Source organism: Tinamus guttatus, unplaced genomic scaffold, assembly GCF_059628265.1.
Source record: "Tinamus guttatus ecotype Peru unplaced genomic scaffold, ASM5962826v1 Tinamus_guttatus_pri_ptg000814l, whole genome shotgun sequence".
Lineage (NCBI taxonomy): Eukaryota > Metazoa > Chordata > Aves > Tinamiformes > Tinamidae > Tinamus > Tinamus guttatus.
This window is the reverse complement of record NW_028289348.1, coordinates 353,874-373,530: the sequence shown is the minus strand read 5'-3', so window position 1 is coordinate 373,530 and position 19,657 is coordinate 353,874. Positions and strand designations below refer to the sequence as shown.

Here is a 19,657-nt window from a genome sequence, read left to right as displayed (position 1 = left end):
GTGGGGCGCCTGTGCAGGCACAGACGCCGTCTCGTTGTTGGGCAACGTTGCCCTGGGCACTGGAGAGCCCAAGAATAACGTGTGTGTTCGTAACGTCGGGGCTGTGACGTTCCCTGAAGCAGGATAATCCTTCCCATAGTCATTCCCAGTCTGATGGATTGCACCTCTGCTGCGTGACACCTCCATCCAGCTCCTCTGCTGAGTAGGGTCTCTCAGAGAGCCCTGTGGGGCTGGCTGGGTCCCCCCGTGTGTAAGAGGCTCTGCTTTGTTTTGGGATCGCTGAGCCAGGTACTGGGACTGCAGACCGGGAACGGGCTTTTCTGCAGAGCCCCTTGGCAGTTGGGTGACGGGGAAGGCAGGTTAGCGTCAGCCCGGCCGCGGTCCCGTCCTTGCTGGTGGAGGTGGCCCTAGCAGGCACGAGGCCGTGCAAGGTTTGCTGGCGCCGGCCCCGCTGCCTGCAGGCGGCTTGGCCCCTTCCCTGCCTTCCACCCGTTACCTTCCGACCTGCAGCAGGAGAATTGTGCTAAAATATGTTTGCAGTGCGGGCCACAGCCACTTTATTTCATAGATATTTTATTATAGGATTATTAGGGTTCCTAACTCCTGGAATATGCTCTTGTCTTTTGATTTTATGGGCTGATGTTAGGACAGGATTTTTTCATGTGTAGCTATAAAGCAGCTGCTACTAATCATCGGCATGTAAGTCACATTCTGTTTAAATTTATTAATAAGATGTCGTACTAAATTGTTGACTTAAGCAAGCAGTAAGTAATGGACATAGTCACTGTATCTTGTTAGCATTTCCACAGCTCATTTAGCCCCGATAAATAAGAAACCTCCTTTCAGCATCCTAATGTACTCGTCGCTAACAGGCGTCGCTCCCGCGTCGCTCCATCCTGCCGGGGCAGGGCTGAGGCGCCAGCGGTGACACGAGCGGCACGCGCAGCGCAGCAGGACGCACTGAGAGCGGCTGTTGTAAGGTCTCCTGCTACATGGAAGGACTTCGCTGTCAGTAAAAATGAAAGCTAATTGGAAGTTTTTAAATTACTTCTGAAGGCCTTAGAATTTTGGGTGTGATCCTGAGAAAAGAAAAATCAGAGAATGATTATGGTTGACAAAGACCTAAATAGAGCAGTGTTGTCACTCTGGAGCTGGAGTTTGAAAGGTTTGCTCATAGAAGTGTCCTGCTCTGCAGCCGATCTCAAAACACTGGAAATTCAGTGTAGGAATTGAAAAACATTCTTTAAAGAATTTCCCTTAGTTGCCTGGTGGGTACGATAGCCCTCGACACAGTGTCATCTACTGAGCTTGCCACGCAGGAGGGAGGACCTGATGACCAGCAATTACATGAATCCCCAAAGCTAAAACCGAGCATGGATGTCACCCTACTGGCACCCATTTCACAGGGTTTCACTTTAGTATTATTTGCCTCGGTAGTTATTTAAAAGGGAGGTGGGTGCTATCTGGTGAATCCTAGGGCTCAGTGTTCACAAGCCAGAAATCTCCAAGAATTCTGCTTGCTGTGAAGGAAAAAAAAAAAAAAAAAAAAGGAAGAAAATGATACATATGTATGTGGATTTCGCTGAAGACCTCTGAAATGCTTCCAGATTTGAAGATGCCTTCCTTTATTTGCCTTGAATTTTATTCGAAGCTCATCTCAGTTGATAACTAGTTCCCATGTATCATGTTGCTGTTCCCATTTATCAGGTACTTGAACATCTGCCTGCTGCAAACTATTGACTGTACTTGTTTCCAAATGCAAACTGATTACTAGAAAATTAGACAGTGGGTCTTAAGCACTGTTTTTCATTAGCTGCTTTAATTTGTGAGCTTTAATGAGATTCAGTGTATTTGCTGTAATACTTGGGGTTTGGTTCAGTAACGCATATAAATATTGATGCCGGTGACTTGCTGGCGTCTGGAGCTCTGCACCGGGAGGAACTTGGTGTTCACGGTGGTGGTTCCTTCTCCCCACAGGAGCCACTTCAGGTCAGTTTTCAGGTTCCTGAGGTGCTTTTAACCCCTTCCCTTTCGCCGCTGCCCCGCAGCCGCAGGGTGCGTCGGGGTTTGCCCCGTGCGGTGCCGCTCACGCGTGGATGCTGCTCCCGCGCTCCGGGCCGCAGTGCCCAGCGCACGGTCCGCGTTTCCTTCGCGGCCCATGGGAGGGCTGCGGGGCCGCCCGGGCCGTCTGTGCCCACCCTGGCCTGTCCCCTGCCGGAGCCTCTCCTGGTTCCCGACGTTCCCAAGCAGGCAGGAAGCCAGGCCGGGCTGTGCAGGGCAGCCGAGACCCACATTTATCCGAGAGGCAGCTTAATCACAGAAGATGCCGCCCCCTTCCACTGCTAATACCCATGTGCTTTTTCTGTTCTCTTCACAGGGAAGACCAGAATTTTCAGAAGTAGTCACCAAACTAGAAGAATGCCTGTGCAACGTTGAGGTAAAGACCTTATTTCTACTTGGGTGTGAGATGAGGAGGGTGCAAGCGGGAGAGCTGCGCTGGGATGTGCCGCTCCGTCCCGCGCGCCCCGTGCCGCGTTTCTGAGGACGTGGTCAGCAGCCGTTTCGCGGGTGATGAGATGGGCACCTCCTCGCTGTGGGGGCCGGGAGCTTCTCAGAGGGGTTGAGGAGAGCCTGCCCCGTGTCCCCGTGTGGACTGCGCAGCCGCCACAGAGCGTTTCCAGGAGAGCAGCTGAACGCCAGCCTTGCCAGCCCATGCCCAGCAGCCGTAGCCCTCTCTGTGCCCTGCCGGTGTGTGCTAACAGCACCGTTTTCTTCAAACACAGCTGATGTCCCCAGCATCCAGCAACAGCAGCGGCTCCCTGTCCCCATCCTCCTCATCAGACTGCCTGGCGGTGCGCAGCGGCCCGGGCCGCAGCCACGTGGCAGCGCTGCGCAGCCGCTTCGAGCTGGAGTACGCCGTGAACGCGCGGGCGTGCGCAGGGTGCGCGCCGAGGTGAGCGGTGCCATGAGCGCGATGGCGTGCGCGGGCTGCGCGCTGAGGTGAGCAGCACCGTGAATGCGATGGCGTGCGCGGGCTGCGCGCCAAGGTCAGTGGTGCCGTGAACGCGCGGGCATGCGTGGGGTGCGCGCCGAGGTGAGCGGCGCCGTGAGCGCGGTGGTGTGCGCGGGCACCACGCTGAGGTGAGCAACGCAGTGAATGTGCGGGTGTGCGTGGGCACCGCGCTGAGGCGAGGGCGCCGCGCCGAGGTGAGCGCCGCCCTGCAGCGCACGGGCACCCCTTGCCAACGCCCCACGGCCCCACTGCTCCCTGCCCTCAAGGGACTTGCTGCAGTAGCAGCCACCTTCACAATGAGAAGCAGAGCTCCAGGGCTGCAGTTCACTCCCACAGAAAGAAAATAAATTATACACTTTTTTTTTTTTTTTTTTTTTTTTGGTGGGGGCAAATCCACACCTATGCCCTTCGTTTCATGCAGCTCCGAGGCAGCCCGTGCCCCCCTTGGAGACCTGCTCGTGAGGCAGGTGTTGCCGCGCGGGCTGAGCGCACAGGGTGGATGCCTGGAGCCGCGCGGGCCCTGGGCCTGCCTTACCCGTGAGCTCCACTTAGCCGCCGCGGGCAGCAATAGCAGGGAGCCCGGCCCCGGCCTTGCTCCTCTTCTGGCTGCTCAGCTGCTGGTTGCTTTTGCTGGCAGCGAGCGCTGCGCAGGGCTCCGAGCAGACCCAGCTGCCGCTGTCCTTCCCCGCAGCCCCGTGTCGAGGGTGAGCGGGTCGGTTGGTTTCGCCCTGCTCGGCGCTGTGTGCTGACCCGCTCTGCTGTCACGCAGCGCCGGGCAGCCGCCGTCGCAGGGGCTCTCCCTGGACGAGATGAGAAGGACCTTCCAGTACCCACCGATCGACCAGAACGGTGAGTTAACGGTGCCCGGCCCTGGCTGCCGCAGCAGGGAGCACTCACTGCCGTGTCCGGGGCCGCCACGCTGGCGTCGCCGTCGGAGGGAGCGCGAAGAGCCGTTTGCGAGCTGGGCACATGGGGCAGCAGCACCAAGTGGCTGCAGCCTCCCCGCGCCGCAGGCTCCTCGCGGTGGGGATGGGGCCGGGCCGCGTGGTGACGGGGGAGCGGGGACGCGCTGCCTCCCTGTGGCGCTGGGCACACGTGGGGCAGGGCAGGGTGGGGGCGCGGGCGCCTGTCCCCAGGCCGGGCCTCGCTGCCACCTCTGCCGCGAGAGCAGAGCGTGGCCCAGCCGCGCGCAGAGGGCAGCGCTGCCCGCGGCGGCCGCACGTGGGTCGGAGGGACCCTGCGCAGCGTCACCCGCAGAGGCCTGAGCAGGGCGGGCGCAGGCAGCGCGAGGTGCCGGCTGCCCCCAGAGCTCCTGCAGGAGCCCTGCACAGGCGCACAATGCGCTAACCGCAGTGCTTATTCTGAGCCCTGTAAAGATACAATTGAAAGGTTAGAAAGTACTTTTGAACATCAAACTTCCAGTGTTACTAAAATGCTGAGCTGCTTTACGTCAGTCCCCAGAGTTGACATGTGCATGACTTGTGACTCACTGCACGAGTGAAGGGTCTGCTCACTTGTTAGCTCATTTTGCCCTGAGCAGATGGTGCCAAACGGAGGTTTGCAGGCAGCGGAACGCGTCAGTGTGATCTGTGCCTGTTTGTCTCACAGTGACGCGCGCAGTGTTATCCTGACCTGCTCCCCAGTGAGGGGGTGGATCAGAGCTGTGTCCTGACGCTGCCCTCCTGCTCCCGCATTCGCAGGTTACGTGTCGGACCCCATGAGCAGCCTGCGGTTTCACTCCTGCAGCAACAGCGGCAGCTTTGAGGACAGCAGCTGACGGCAGCAGGGCCCGTGCGGAGGGAGCGGCTCCGCAGCCGGCAGCACCAGCCCTTTCCTGGCGCGCGGGCAGCGCGTGCCCGGCTGAAGATCCCCAGCGCGAATCCGTTTATGCATTGGTGGTAAATACCCCTATCGTGACTTAGGCTCTAGCTTCTTTTCTTGCTGACCTGCTTCAGGGGCAGGAGTGGCCTTGGTGACAGCTCCTTTTGGAGAGTTATTCCCAGCCTGTGTGCCTGGGGCTGGCCGGGAGGCTGGCTGGAAGTGTCCCGGGTTCCAGGTGCTGCCCTGCGCTGCCCTCCCGAGCCGGCCGCCGCTGCGGGGTGCTGGGCTGGGCGCTGCGCAGGGAGATGTGGAGCAGGGTCCTGGCACCTCCCCTCTTCCTGCTGCTGCTCTTACCCCAGCCCTGAAGCAATAAAAATGGGGAAGATGCTTGGACCTTGTTGTATTTCTTACCGGCTGAAGACCTGTGGGGTGGTGACATTAACACACCAGTGGTGCAGGAGATCCGTGTGCTCAGGGGAGGCCGGCAGAGGTGGGGGGAGCTGGCGGGTGGGGGATGCAGCTGAGATTCCGGGCCAGACCATCCCTGGGAGCAGCCGAGTGCGGCGGGGCCGGGCGGCTGCCGTGGGTTGTTCTTACAGGGAAGGTACTTGTAAAAACTCACGGAGTGTCGGAGACTAATACAGAGCTTTTTATAGACCAAAGTAAATGTGCAGGTGTGCATGTGTATACAGAAAAACAGATCTCTGAGGAAGGTCATTTACATTAATTTCAATTCAGAACATTTCACAGACCAGGTTTATTCAACTGCATAATACATAAACATAGATTATCCATTTACAGCAATTTTCATATTGAACAACATTGAAAAATGCCTTAGTCCAGCAAATAGTCCATTACTAATTTTAAGGATAGTCCCTGGTTAAATAAAAAGGCCACTGCTGAATGATTAAAACTCCAGTACTTGAATTTCAAGCCAGTACTGCCCATCCTGCAGAGAGCAAACATCTCTGCTGGGGCACCTGCCATCACCTCAGGTGTTCACGTGAGCTGCTGATTACTGCAAAACCCCTCTCTGACCTGCCCCTGGAGTCATATTCTCTAATACAGTTTTTCAGCTTTTCTCTTTCATAATAGTTTGCAGAATCCAGATTGAAAATACAAATCCATCTGTCTTTAATACAGTAAGAAACAAACACAAATTGCTTGATCATATTTAAATTTCTTATCCCATCTATAATAATCATAAGTAATTGAGAGGAACAATACACTTAAAATCCTGCTAGTTTGATTTCCCACTCTGCAAACACAAGTTACAGAACACGCAGCCTTTGGAGCAGAGCATCCCCCAGCCCCGCGGCTGTGGCTGTGGCTCCGTCCCGCGCGGAGGCCGCGTCCAACGGGGGGGTCACACTGGGACCATCCCGACTCGCGCCCCAGCTCCGAGGCTCCCTGAGCAGAGCCATGTGCTGAGCGCGGCCCGGCGGGGTCCCCGCCTGCAGCCGGGACAGCTCCTGTCCTCATGGGATGTGACGCTCCCGTCAGCATCACGGCTTAACCAGCTGGAGGGCCACCCGCACCTACCGGAGGACGCACAGCGGGGACGTGACGCTTTAAAAAGCCCCATGACACCGAGAAGGGTGCGGGGAGGGGACAGTGAACACGTGCAGTCTCTATGTGCACACCTACATCTGCGCTGCATCCGCCTCCACCAGCCCACCGGCTGGCAGGAACAAGCTGTGGCTGCAGGAGGCCGGACATGCAACCAGGGCAGTAGGTGTGTTTTGGGAAAAAACAGGCATGACAGCTGTGAAACAATCCTTACTGTCCATAATGATAAAGGAGTGACACTTCCTGGGCTGACACAGGCTCACTGGAGTTGTCTGGTGCACGTTAGGACGCTGCTCCAGGAAAACAAGACAGATGGTTACAGTACTCACTGAGTAAAAGAAAGGAGGAGTGAACATCCCGATCAGCACAAATCTCAGTGATTTGGACAAACATTCCAGAAAAACAGCACTGAGGAGCTGGAGAAAGGCTTAGTGGAAAGATCCTTCCACATTCTGGGGGCTGCGGCGAGGCCATCACAGTGTCGGTTCAGCCCATCCTAGCGAAAACAAGCCAAATGCCAGCTGTGCAGTAACTACACTACTGTGCATACCCAATTACCACGCTAATGGATTTCCTAAAATCAGGAGTACTAGGGGCGCCACAAAAGCCAGAGGCTGTTTCTCCCTGTAGCACCGCGCTCCTGGAGCCCGTGGTGCCCCTTTGGGTCATTTCCTGACAGTCAGCGCTGCGAGAGCCGCCACTGCCAGGAACCAAGAGCCTCCACGCGCCGGAGCGACGCGACAGCCCCGGAACCTCAACAGCAGCTCAGACTCATTTGGCGATTGCGTGGGTTCAGGAGCAGGGGTGAACGCCAGTGCTGCGCTGTTGGGTGGGATTTCGCCTCCTTTATCCCGGCTCCCTGCAGTGGGTACTTGGGAGCAGCTGTGTAAGAAAAGGGGCAGGGATGACATGGTAAAAGCCCTGTGTCCGACAGCCAGAAGCCTGGGGGCTTGTGCCAAAGGTGCCAGTCATGCTAGCACTTGCATGGACACTGACCTCACGGATCTGGGCTGCTCCTTCCCGCGCCGGGGCCTCCCGGTGCCCTCGTGTGTCCCGGCCCAGGACTCTCCTTCCCTTGCTGCCTTTCAAGCTGCTCCCCATCCCCTGAGACGTTCTGTGCACTTTCTGTGACACCTTCTCCTTCTCCCTGGGCGTCTTCACCGGTGCCTGGCGCTTTCCAGTCAGTTCCCAACGCCGCCGCTCCTGTTTCTCCCTCCACCGGCCCTTTATTCCCACCAGGATCTCTCTCCGTTACCACGGTGCCGGGAGCCTCCTCCTCAGCACCCCGGCTCAGTGCCAGCTCCGCTGGCCCAGCTCCCCCTCGGGGCCCTGCTGCCCCGTCCTGGTGCCTGGGGACGGTCGCCCGTGTTCCCACATCCGGCTCGTCCCCAGCGGACGGCACTCCCTGCACTTCCGCACGCCTTCCGGAGGCGACGGCCCCTGGCGCCTCCTGCTCCTCCAGCCCCAAGGGCCCTGTTCCTTGGCACTCCCGAGCTCCAGCCTTCCTCTGCCCGCCTGAGGCACCCTCTGCCTCGGCCTCCTCCAGCGCCGAGGAGGCTCCTGCCAGCTCCCCGCAGCAGAGCGGGGCCCCGCGCCTGCCCCGGGTGCTGCCGCTCACTGCAGCCTCCAACTCCCTCCGTGCAGACGCGGCCTGGGGCTGCTCTCGCTCCACCGCGTGGTCCTGGTCCTCGCCTGCTGCCTCCGCCAGGGCCTCCTCAGGCCTCCCTGCTCCTGCCCTTGCTGCAGCCTGGGCCACGGCCACACTCCGATCGCCACCCCCCGGCACCGCAGCCTCCCTGTCACCCTCCCTGGGCACCGTCCCCGCGGCGGCCTCGCCGGGGGGTGCACGCGCTGCTGCTGCGCCGGGCACCTCCGCGCCAACAGGCATCTCCCCGCCCAGCGCCGCCTGCTCTGTCCCCGTCCCCGCCGCGGCCTCCAGCGGCTCCTCCACCCGCGCTGCCGGCGCCACCTCCTCTCCCCTGCCAGGCGCCGCCTGCGCCGCGGGGCCTCCCCTCGGCCCCTCAGCAGCCTCTTCCTGCACCGCAGCGCCCGCCTGTGCTTTGCAGGCCAGAGCTGGGCTTCCCCTCAGACGGGGCCCTGCCGCTGCTCCTGCTAAGCCTTCATCCTCCTCCTCCTCCTCCTCCACAGCTGCCGCCTCCTCCCGTTGAGAGGAGCCTTCACTGACGGGAGCCCTTCCAGCACCCGCCAGCGCCTCCGGCCCAGGAGCTGCCTCCGCTGCATCGTCTGCTCGCAGGAGGGAGGTCTCTCCCACCGCCGATGGGTCATCCAGCTTGGACAGTGCTTCTCCTATGGCAGCTTTCCCACTCTCCATCCACTCTTCCCCAGCTGGAAAGAGCTGGGGAAACTCACTTGACTTTTTGAGCTCTTCTCCTCCAGGTGCTGCTGCTTCTGTGCAAACATGCATCTTTCCTGATGTTTCCAGTAGAGCCCCAAGCTTCTCCACAGCTTCCTCTCCTTCAGAAACAGCTTCCCCCACAGCCTCTTCTGCCTCAGGGCCAACCACCCCCACAAACTCTTCTGCCAACTTTATGTCTTCCACAACCTCCTGTCCCTCAGCCACAGCAACGTCCACAACATCCTTCCCTGCGAAACCTCCCTCCTCCGCAGCCTCCTCTGCCTCCGACCCGCTCTCAGTCTGCACAGCTCCCGCCACTGCCTGCCCCTCCTCAGGCTCTGCTCCATCCACCTCCTTGCCCGGTGACACCACTGCCCCGAACACCTCTTCTCCCTCAGGCGTTTGTCCTTTCAGCGCTTCCTCACCCTCCTCCACAGCCTTCAAAACTTCCTGCTCCCCAAAGGTCACCTCTCCACCTCCTCCTGTCTCCTCTTCTTTTGAATCTTCTGCCACAGTCCTCTCCTCCGGTGCAGATTTTTCTACAGCGAACTGAGCTTCCACTGGCACCACAGCCCCTGCGTCTTCCTGGGGCAGCAGATCTCCCTCTAAGGTTGTTTCCTGTCCCACCTCTTCACCGTGAGCACCTCCCTCCTCGGCTACAGGATCGTCCTTCTCAAGTGCTTGTTTCTCCCCCGCCATCTGCCCTTCTTGTACCACTTGTTCTGCTGCCTTTTGTATTTCAAGTGTTCTCGCCTCTTCTGCCAAGGAAGCTCCATCTGGTGCTGTTAAGAAATAATCAAAACATTATTTTTTATTGAAATAACTGTGTTAATGATAAAGCTGTTTTACGAGGCAGTTATTAAAGCCGCTATCTCCCAAGCAACAAAGGGACATCAGCAAGGTGACAAGAAGAAAACCTGTTCTGCTGCTTCTTGTTCCACACGTGTGTGCAGCTAAGCATCACACTGGCACTCAGAATAACTAATTTAAGCAAAAACGTTGATCAGCCTCCAACACTGATCCTTCCCTCTGCCCTTCCCGCCTAGCAGGGAGCTCAGGGTGTTTATATGGGACACCCATCAGCCTGGCACATTCAAATACTCCAAAAGAGCTGGCAAATTGTTCGTGTAAAATATGCTCATGTAAGAGGAAAACCACGCAGCTGTTCATGTAAAACAGGTAATCACTTCCCCTGGATTCTGTAACTACAGCAGGGTATAACACAGGGCCTCTTGCTGCTCCCCAGGAATTTAACGGTAGCGCTCTCACGGAGTTCAGCGTTCCAGGATCTGCTCCAGGGCCGTCGCCTCCGGAGGTTTGTGCTGCTGCGGCCGTGCTTTGAACCCACGAAACGCCCTGGGCATCAAACACAGGGCGGCCTGTGCCCCTGCTGCTGCCGCTGGAGCGGGCGCCACGGCCGGCGCGGGCAGCGGAGGAGCAGAGCAGCTCGCCCAGGATCCCCGGGAGGGGACACAGCCCCGTCCCCAGGGCAGGGACGCACAGGCGGCTCCAGGAGCCCAAAGGAAGGACGGAACGGAGGGAGGAAGGAACAGAGGGAGGAAGGAACGAGCCCGGAAGGCAAGAGAGGATGGAGGAGTGGAAGGAGAAAGGGGAGCCCAGGGGCTGCGTCCTCCCACCGCATCACTCATTGCCTAAGCGCGAGGCAACACCGTTACATTAAAAATTCCATGTTGCATTTTGTAATACAGGAAATCAGGCCTTCATCCAGATGTGCCTTCACCAAGTATATTGTTTATGTTTATTATTAGCTTCCTGAAGTCCCTTAGTCCCTTAAGCTTTACATTTGTTTTTTTCTTATATATACATATATTTATGTCTGTAAAATATGTAATTGTAATTATATAAATGTATACATTATAATTATATAATTTTATATATATAAAAGAAAAAATATATATATATATTTTCTTTTATATAAAACATCTCAATCAGCTGTGTCATTGTTAAAGCCTCACAATACCTCCTGAATCTGGGAGAACTTAACCTACTATTAAAATCAGTAACTTGTATAATCATTAAAGATTTCTAATAAAGGCTTTGGTACAAAACAAGATTAAAAAGAAATAATAATAATCTCAGTCATCTCAACCAAAAATCAAATATTACTGTCTCCACAAAGGCAGCCTCTGACCTGCCCAGGGGCTAGGATTGGATGAAGTCTTCCATAATGGATTTTAGGTGGTCCCTGTACAGCAAATACTTTACGTTAACGTCTCCCAAAAGAAACGGGGTGTTTTCTGCAGCCTGACACAGTCTGATTACCCTCCTGTCAGCAGACAGGGGGGTTAGTTTCCTCTGGCAGCTGCTGGCAGCACTTTCCCTCCAATAAAGTGAGGTCCTGCACAGGCCGGGGATGACAGCAGCAAGTGGGAAGTTATTTCACATTAGAGCATCCGAATGAGACTCCTTGAGAGCGTCCTCTTCCAAAGGGTACCCCAGTGGGAAGACAACACGTTTCACCCCCCATCGAGAGGGTCAGGGAATCTCCAGTGCCACCAGAATCCGGCTGCCTGGGAGCGCTCTCAGAAACAGAGATGTTGTGAAGACCAGTGCAGGAGATGACTGGGTTTTGAAACAAAATCTCAGACGGTTGTTTTATGGTTAGCTATGAGACAGGGCAGAAACAGTCTCATCTCAGAAAGGGTCCCTGAGGAAAAGGCAATGACTGAGAAACCAGTGATGAAGAGGAACCTCCAGCTTCCTGGATACACTTGCTAGATGAAAGACCCTTTCAAGACTGTGTTCTTTGACCAGCTGACAGCAAAACTTAGCTCACCCCTGCTTTATGCACTGAAGTAGCAGACAGTGCGGAACCGGCAATGAGAAACCAGGTATTACTGGTTCCTGCCAGCCCTGGGCTCTGGGACGGAGGATGAGAGGGGGAGATGCAAGCGCAGGCTCAGCCAGTCTTACCGTGTGGTTTCCTTCTCTTCCGAGTCCCCCTGCTACTAGGGCTCGCTGCAGCACTCCCCTTAGTGACCAGGCAGCTGCCCCAATGCTCCTGTGTCATAAACCAGGCCCCTCCGTGAGGCAGGGCAAGCCTACAAAACCAAACTCCACTGAGCCTGTGGGGACTGCAAGGTCCCGAGACGTTCCTGGACAGAAATACCTGAAACAGCCAAGATCAAGCTGAAGTTTCCCTATTGCCAATTAAGCCAGCTGCTAACATGGAATAAGCTGGAAACACCATGAGGATCAGGGCTGGAGTTCAGCTTCATTCCTGCTCCATCATTCTCATTCCATTTTGTGTCAGCAGTCGCATCCTGCCTGTCTTGACACTACATTTTCCCAGGAGGCTCCATCCTATCATTTACTACGTCTACTTGGAAGCAAAGGGGAACTCACCAGACACCTGCTTTTCACTGCTATTTTCTTGAGTGGCAGCCAGGCTTTTTTTGGCTTGGATTCTTTGCCCAGGATCATTATAAGTCCCCCAAAGGCATCAATTATACGTGACTACAGAAGCCAGCTAGACATCACCTGATTTTATACAAGTCGGAAAAAAAAAAAAAAAAAAAGAGTCAAGAAAGTAAAGAACAACAACCAGGAAGGCTTTTTAGCCTAGAAAGTAAAGCAAAATGCAAAATGTTCCATAAACAGATTTTAAATGAATGAAATATAACCCCAGTTCTTGGCCATGTTAGCTGTCCTCACCTTCCTTGATAACATGCTCTGTGCTTGTTAAGTTCTCTTCCTCTTCTGCTCTGGAATCACTAGGTTCAAGTTCAGAATTCATGTGATGATCATCTTCGATTGCTTCTGCTGTTTCCTCTTGGACCGACTTGTAATCTTAAAAAAAAAAAAAAAAATCACAAAATCGCAAAAGAGGAAGCAACGAAGAAACCATCAAAAAACAGTTGTAGAAATCATTCAGTCATCTCGACTTAAAATCTGTAATATTTCTGCAGTTTTGTTTGGCATCAAGTGAATCTTCACCAGAAATATTTTCTCTTTTGAAGTACACTAAAATTAAATGGCAACGACTATCAAAAAAAAAAAGAAAAGAAAAACAGATAGAGAAAAGAGATTCACGCAGAAGCAGCTATAGACACAGAGCAGCAATCTTCTTCTGCAAGGTTACCACAAAACAGCTAGACAAGCTCTGTGAGAATGGAGGGTAGGACAAGCAACATTGTTTTATAAAATTGCTTTTGTTTCATAACTATGTAAAAAAATGTAGCATTTTTCTATTTTAAGCCCAATTAAAGTCCTGATGACCCCTGAATTCCCCAAATCAACAGAAGAGACAGCTTGTGAGTGCAGGAGCAGGGAGAAAAAAATACATGAACCCTGATTTGAGCCCCTTGCTAAGGGGATGCCCCTCTGCAGCAGAGCATGTCGTAAAGGTACCCGGAATTTGGGGCATCATCAAGAAGAGACAGGACAGAGGGCAGTGAACAAGCTGCAACAGGAGGCGGAAGGCCAGACAGTATGAACAGATCCACAAGTGGACTATACACACCCACGGGACAGCAGATGCATAAATGGATGCTAAAAAGACTGGACAGGGATTTTTTTTTTTCCTGTATGCAACGATCCGACTGCCAGAGTGAAACATAAAACAGGAAGCCTCTCCTGATCTCTGCAACCAGCATCTTCCCTCCCGTTATCACAAACAGACGACAGTGACAGATGCACCTCGGGCACTTCCTACCCAAGAAGAACTGGCTGCATAGAAATAAGCACAGAGAGACAGACTGCCCTGGCCACTAGTGCCATGGAAACTGCCCTGTCCGCCCGGCCCTGCGCTGCGGTGAGCGGGGGCGGCAGGACGCTTGCCGAAAGCGTTCAGAAGGACGAGGAAGGAGGAGGAAAACACTCAACCCACTGAACTAGTCCTTCCTCCATGTGCGAGTTTCAAGGTGTCATGCATGAAGCCTCACACTGAGGACACCATCGCTGCAGAAATTGAACAGTCTAACCATCAAGCTGTAAGTGGCTAAAACTCAATAGCTTCAGCTACACAGTAATTAACGATCTTTGTCTCGGCTCTTGTGGCTAAGCTGAAAAGGTAAAGACTACAGACCTGCAAGGAGCAGATAACAGCAGTATCCATAGTCATTAAGAAGGATTGTTTGGGTCTTTCACGAAGCTACGGATTGATTAGATCACTTAAGATAACACAGCTTAATCTGGAATGCAACTTACATTTAATATTTGTATTAAGTATTTTAACATCTGCACTGTGTTTCTAACAAATCCCCCTTGAATTCAAGTCAGAAAAACTTGCTACTTTCAGATAAAGCTCCAATTTGGCAAGCAAGTGTAAAACAAGTACATGTGAAGAATATAGCCCATTGCATTATATGTGGGAACAGGCACGTGTATGTGCGCACACACGTGACAGCACATTCCCTCCAACAACACACAAGCAGAAAGGGCTATCATTCTTAAGAGACTGCAGAACGGGCACCAAACTGTTTATGCTTGTAGCTGCATATAGAGAACATAAGGTCTGCTATTTCAGGATCAGTCCGGGCAATGAAAGATTCCAGAGGAACTGGAAGATGGATATTCCCACTGGATGGCAGTGAGAGGAATTAACATCATCCTCAACTTCACATTCTTCTCTTCCCAGCTCCTTGCCTCGCTTTTGCCAAGACACCATCCATCCTCTCTCACCTTTTCCCTGTACCATTGTCTTCTACACTGCTGATTCCTTCTCCCTATCCTCCATTTCACGTTATTTTTCTTTTGTTTTTCATCTTTGTTATTTTCTCCTTCTCCTTCCTCTCATGGTTCCTCCTACTCCTCTCCACTTACTTCCTTTCCTTCCTTCCTTCCTTCCTTGTCAGGACTCAGAACCCCCAGTTCTTAAGAGAAATGGGAGAAGATTCCCTTGTTTTGGGCGAATTCAGTACCAGATTACTGGCTTGACATATTCAGTTGACCCTTCTTTGGTTTTACACTACAGTGTAATAGGCTGCTTTTTAAGTTCCTTGTCCTTCACTGGTCTTTACTCAGCTCGCCCGAGGCTGCTGGTAAAGCTGCTCAGACTGAAGCTCCTTTCACGACCCAGCTGAGGTTCCAGAAGCAAACAACTTGTACGACTTCAGCACTATCCAGTGAAGGGAACACTACTCTCTCTACTCCAATTCTGAATGCAAAACAAAGAGAAAGACAGTCAAAGCAACAACCCATCAGCAAGAGACCTGCAAGCCCTGAGCACCAGCATTCACAGACATTCGTTCCGCACGCAGCTCAGATACTCGCACTGCAGTGAACAGAAAGCAACAGAAGCAGAACCAAAAAACACCTGTTAGAACAAAAGCCTGACCCATTCCACTGCAAGTCCAGCATACAGAGACACACCACAGGAAATGCAGTCTCGAATGCAGCTCTGTCAGCACCATTGCAGAACATTTCTTTACACTGCCTGACTTTACAACAGCCAGAACAGCTCTTCTATGAACCAGGTAACATTTCAAAGCAAGGACTTGCATTCTTTCCGTTTCCCCATAATGCAAAACCTTGTTCATGTGGCTGTTTGTTATTTGCTCATTACCAACACATCATCCATAAAGGTGAGGCTGAAGCATCTCCATTTCACCAGCAAACTCAGGAGTCGGGCTGATTTCCTCCTTGAAGAGAAGGTTGTCACAAAGTGCAGTTACAAAACCAGGAGCCAACGGATGTAGTGTTTAATCCATCTGCTACACCACGACTCATACAGCATCTTTGGGAATTTTTTTGAATTCAGTATTAGCCATATGATAATAAGATTTACCCCAATCTAATATGCAGATTCTCTTGTAGATAATAAAGAACATTTGAATCTTAAAATTATAATATATAAGAATATCCAAAGCCTTACACTAAAACACTAGAAAAGAAAGCAGGATTACATTCTGGATGGTTACTTAGCTCACAGCAGTACAGAGCATTCTGACAGCTTGGTATTGCCTACTAAAGTTGTCCAACAACTGCGTTTCCAAAGCAGCAGCATAACTTCATATAAAGGCGAACAGAGCAGCACTTGCACACACTGGTCACATCACAGTTCTGCAGAGGGAACATACTCACCACCTCCTTCGTCACTCTGAGAAGACTCTTCATTTCTATCCTCTACTTCCATCATATGATCTTCCAAAGACACTGCGACATCTTCCTCACCATCTTCCTTCCCGTTATGTGCCACCTGCTCCCCATCTTCCCTTGTGTTACCTTCTACTGCCGCAGCGTGTTCGAGGTGCCCACCAACTTCAGGGCCTTGATGCTGCATTGCCGTTGTATTTTCATGAAAAAAAACAGCGTTTACCCTTGCTGCTTCTGTCTCTTCTGCTTCATCTATTCCTTCTTTTTCCAGTGCAAAAGTTTCCGGATTGTCCTCCATTCTGGCCTGATCATTCTCCCCATTCTCATTTCCATACTTTGTGTGAGCTATGTTACCAGCTGCCGTTTCAATATCATACTCCTCATTGCCCTTAACGTTGCCGTTGAACTTTTCAGCAGAGTCATCTTCACTGCTGTACAAAGTACTCATGGACGAGGAGCAGTGCAAAGACCTCCTATCTAGAAGTGAAAAACAATTCCATTTTAATATCCATCATGAAAACATCTGCATTCATTGCCCACTAATTCATTTTGCTATGCACAAAGGGACAGGCCCTCATCTAACATCAACCTCTGAACCGCACGCCCTGAAGGACTTGATGGCAAAGTTCCAGTAATTGTACATTGATTCATTTGGGCTTCTAAGTGTTAAAATCAGAGTCACTTCACTTGGTCTTCTGATAACAACAATGAATTCCATTAGCTTCCTCTAATTTGATTAAGGGCTTTAGAATTGTTTCTTGATGTCTGTTTGAGAAAGACATCAAGAAAAGTAAGTGCTTTAGTGCACTCATGTCATACCAGTGAATAAAGATCTGTAAAATCATGTGAAATCACAGAAAATGAACTGGGAAGGCAGTTCACTGTCTCCTTTAAAAGAAGGATTTAGAGATCATCATATAAAATTCATAAATAGAAAAAAAATGAAGAAAAAATCTTCATTGATAATTCTTCATATAGTATTTTGCAAAACAGTGGAATTTATTACTGCAGGACACTGAAGGCGTCCAAAGTCCTTACAGATCAAAAAAGAGATTAGTTAAACTCAGGAAGGAAAAATGCACTCAGGCCAGGTAGGTGCAAAGAGACCACCTCTGAGACAAGGTGAGCACAGGGTGGGCAGACCCAGCGGGGACGCAGCACAGCAGCACTGCCCTTCTCCTGCTCGGTTTGCTACGCGCGAGTCGCTGGAACACGGCCCCGCGTCGTGTCCCCCGAACACGGCCCCGCGTCGCGTCCCCGAGCGGCCGCTGCGCCTCATGGAGCCAGTGTCTGCCCTGCGCCCCTCCTGCAGCCTCTGGGCAGCCTCTCTGCAACTTCTTCACCCGCCATGTGAGGAACGCTCACTGAAAATGCTGATAATGTTTCAAATTATCCTCTTCATCTGCAGGGTATTTGAAAATTCATTTAGAGTGGCCCCTAATGAAGGTCCTTAGTGTACAGGTAGCTATGGAAGACAGTTATAAGCTACCTGTTTCATTCCACCTAGAAACATGTCCACAGTTGCCACACGCATTGCCACAGCTTGATAAGCAGCTGATTAAAATCACAAAAATGGTAATACCTACACTAATAAGAGGAATTCTTAATTGTACTGATTGTTCATGAATCACAGGTAAACTATTTCTGATTACCATTAGAAAAGTAAAAATAGATAATTTTGATCACTGCAATGACTTAATAGGCAAAAATATTTCAAATTTGGTTTGAATTTCTGTTGCATTTTATACTTTCTATAAAAAGACTGGATCTTTCCTGTAGCTGCAGCTTTTTCACAAACAGCTGTTTTACCTTTGCAAATTTAATCTAGAAATACAAATGTGAAAGTAATGTTTAAACTGAGAAACAGCTTGCATATTAGGACTGTCAAATGTAAGGAATATAAATGAGTTCATTTTAAAACAACAGTAAATTGAGAAATCCTGGTATATAATGACAAGCAACAAGCATGTAAGTCAGCTCAGGATCTAAGAGATTTAAGAGCTCTCTCTAAGAGGAGAAATATTAGAAGTAAACCACTTCTTCACGAAGAAGAGACAAGCCAAAACATATGCAGTTCATTTTCTGCTCCTTCACCATGTTCTGGAATTCTCTTATTGATTGTTTAATAAATGTGAAATTGCCCGCAAGTTTCTACTGGATTATTTATGAATATATGCTGCTGTGAATATGTGAAGGTCAACTGTTAAACATTAAGCAATAAAAGTGCTGATGCAGGAAACTGAAGGGATGGAAAATGCTATTTATGCTACAGAAATTCATTCCAGAACAGTTTAATCTTTCTGAATTAATAAAAATTGTCCTGTGCACTTTGCACTTTCTTATCTACATTCGCATCAGGAAATCACAGCTTGTCATATAGGCTCGGACTCTTAATCTGTTTTCTACCAGACCTGATCTGGAAACCTCAAAAACTTTCTAACTGCTGCAAATAGAACAGGTGAATGGGTAACTGCATTTTCCTCTCTGAACCACACATGAGTGAATGATCTAGCAGAATATAAAGCTAAGGTTATAATGACTTGGGGTCATTATTAAAGATAACACTTAGGACAAACAAGTTATTATGTTGGGTTTCATGATGGCTTCTCAGATAAAAGGGCACTCCTCAGGATGGGTAAGTGGCCATGACTTCATGGCTCTCAGTGACCAGTGACATTACCATTGCCCTAAATATGTACAGCTAATTTGCTGACTAGATACTTTTCCATTTCTGCAACTAAAGTGTTTAGCAACATCTGCTGTAAACCATGACACATGCTTATGTTGCCCAAAGAATTTGGCTGTATTTAGTGATGGATGGTGGAACTGATAAAAATATAAAAGGTATCTTTTACCAATTCAGTAGTGATTGCATGATTTTTCTTCGTCCTTTACGTAGTTTGTACATCATCACAGCACCACAGCACAAATTAATATCTGTGTTCCTCCAAATTAAGCCCCCAGGAACTGTAAAATGTCACACTGTGGCAATAAAGATGTCAAGCTACTCTAGCCCATCTGCCCTCACTCACCCGACGAGTACCACAAGTGCAGTAGAGGGACACGTTAAGCTCAGCTGGCTCAATGAACACTGTGTGGAAAGGCAGGAAGACCTTGTCTCGGCCCGAGGAGCAGCAAAGCAGCTGACTTGGGCCTTCCCTTCCCAGTTACAGCTGCAAGTGGCTGCTCCATAGCTGGGAACTTTAAGGCAGCTGAAAAAAAAGCCACTCTCCAGATTGCACAACAAATGCAAAGGGTTGGGATGTTTTGTGGTGATTAACACCCAAAGTGTCACTTTCATGACACTGGAAATGTGACAAAAATACAGACTCACCACACATTTTGGGCATGCCCAGTAACGTAAAACATGCACCGCACTGCCTGCTCTCAGCCTTGCTCTGACAAAGGACTAACCTTGTTCATTATCCTCTGAGTCACTATCAGAGTTTCCATCATTTTCATCTTTTTCACCATCAGAGGCCTGCAGCGCCTTCTGTGATGAATTTCTACTCTCTTTTTCACGGTCTAAATTATCTTTCTCATCATCTGAGGATGACTTCGACATTCCACTCATTTGATCACTAGTCTGTCCTTCTTCATTAACTTCTTCATCTGCTTCAAAATCTTCATCATAGTCTAAAATAAAAGAATTCCACTGTGAGATAGAAAACTGAACTCACAATCACTAAAGATCTTTTTAAGCAGACAAAGGTTAACTTAATTAACCTCCTTTTCCATTTGTTTTCACTCACTTAAAAAAAAAAATTAAAAAAAAAAAACAGGAGAGAGTCTCAGACCACATGTAGGAAATGTAAGAGCACATTATGCATTGTGCATTGTGT

The 19,657-nt window shown here is 50.9% G+C and overlaps 2 protein-coding genes across 3 annotated transcripts in view; one reads left to right on the top strand and one right to left on the bottom strand.

Moving 5' to 3' along the window:
- TNNI3K (TNNI3 interacting kinase) overlaps positions 1-4,790 on the top strand; it is a 69,087-nt gene extending 64,297 nt beyond the window's left edge. The window contains exons 22-26 of one of the 2 annotated variants that reach the window (XM_088537571.1): positions 2,378-2,437; positions 2,784-2,953; positions 3,435-3,450; positions 3,805-3,862; positions 4,714-4,790. In XM_088537571.1, coding sequence (XP_088393697.1) covers positions 2,378-2,437; positions 2,784-2,953; positions 3,435-3,450; positions 3,805-3,862; positions 4,714-4,790 — 381 coding nt within the window. Of the gene's footprint in view, positions 1-2,377; positions 2,438-2,783; positions 2,954-3,434; positions 3,451-3,782; positions 3,863-4,713 lie in introns of both variants that reach the window. The other variant, XM_088537570.1, reaches the window with a different exon arrangement.
- Positions 4,791-6,339: 1,549 nt separating this feature from the next.
- The window catches only part of ERICH3 (glutamate rich 3), a 35,095-nt gene continuing 21,777 nt past the window's right edge, over positions 6,340-19,657 (bottom strand). The window contains 6 exon segments of the mRNA XM_088537566.1: positions 6,340-6,372; positions 7,779-9,541; positions 12,435-12,569; positions 15,804-16,294; positions 17,537-17,639; positions 19,230-19,451. Coding sequence (XP_088393692.1) covers positions 6,340-6,372; positions 7,779-9,541; positions 12,435-12,569; positions 15,804-16,294; positions 17,537-17,639; positions 19,230-19,451 — 2,747 coding nt within the window.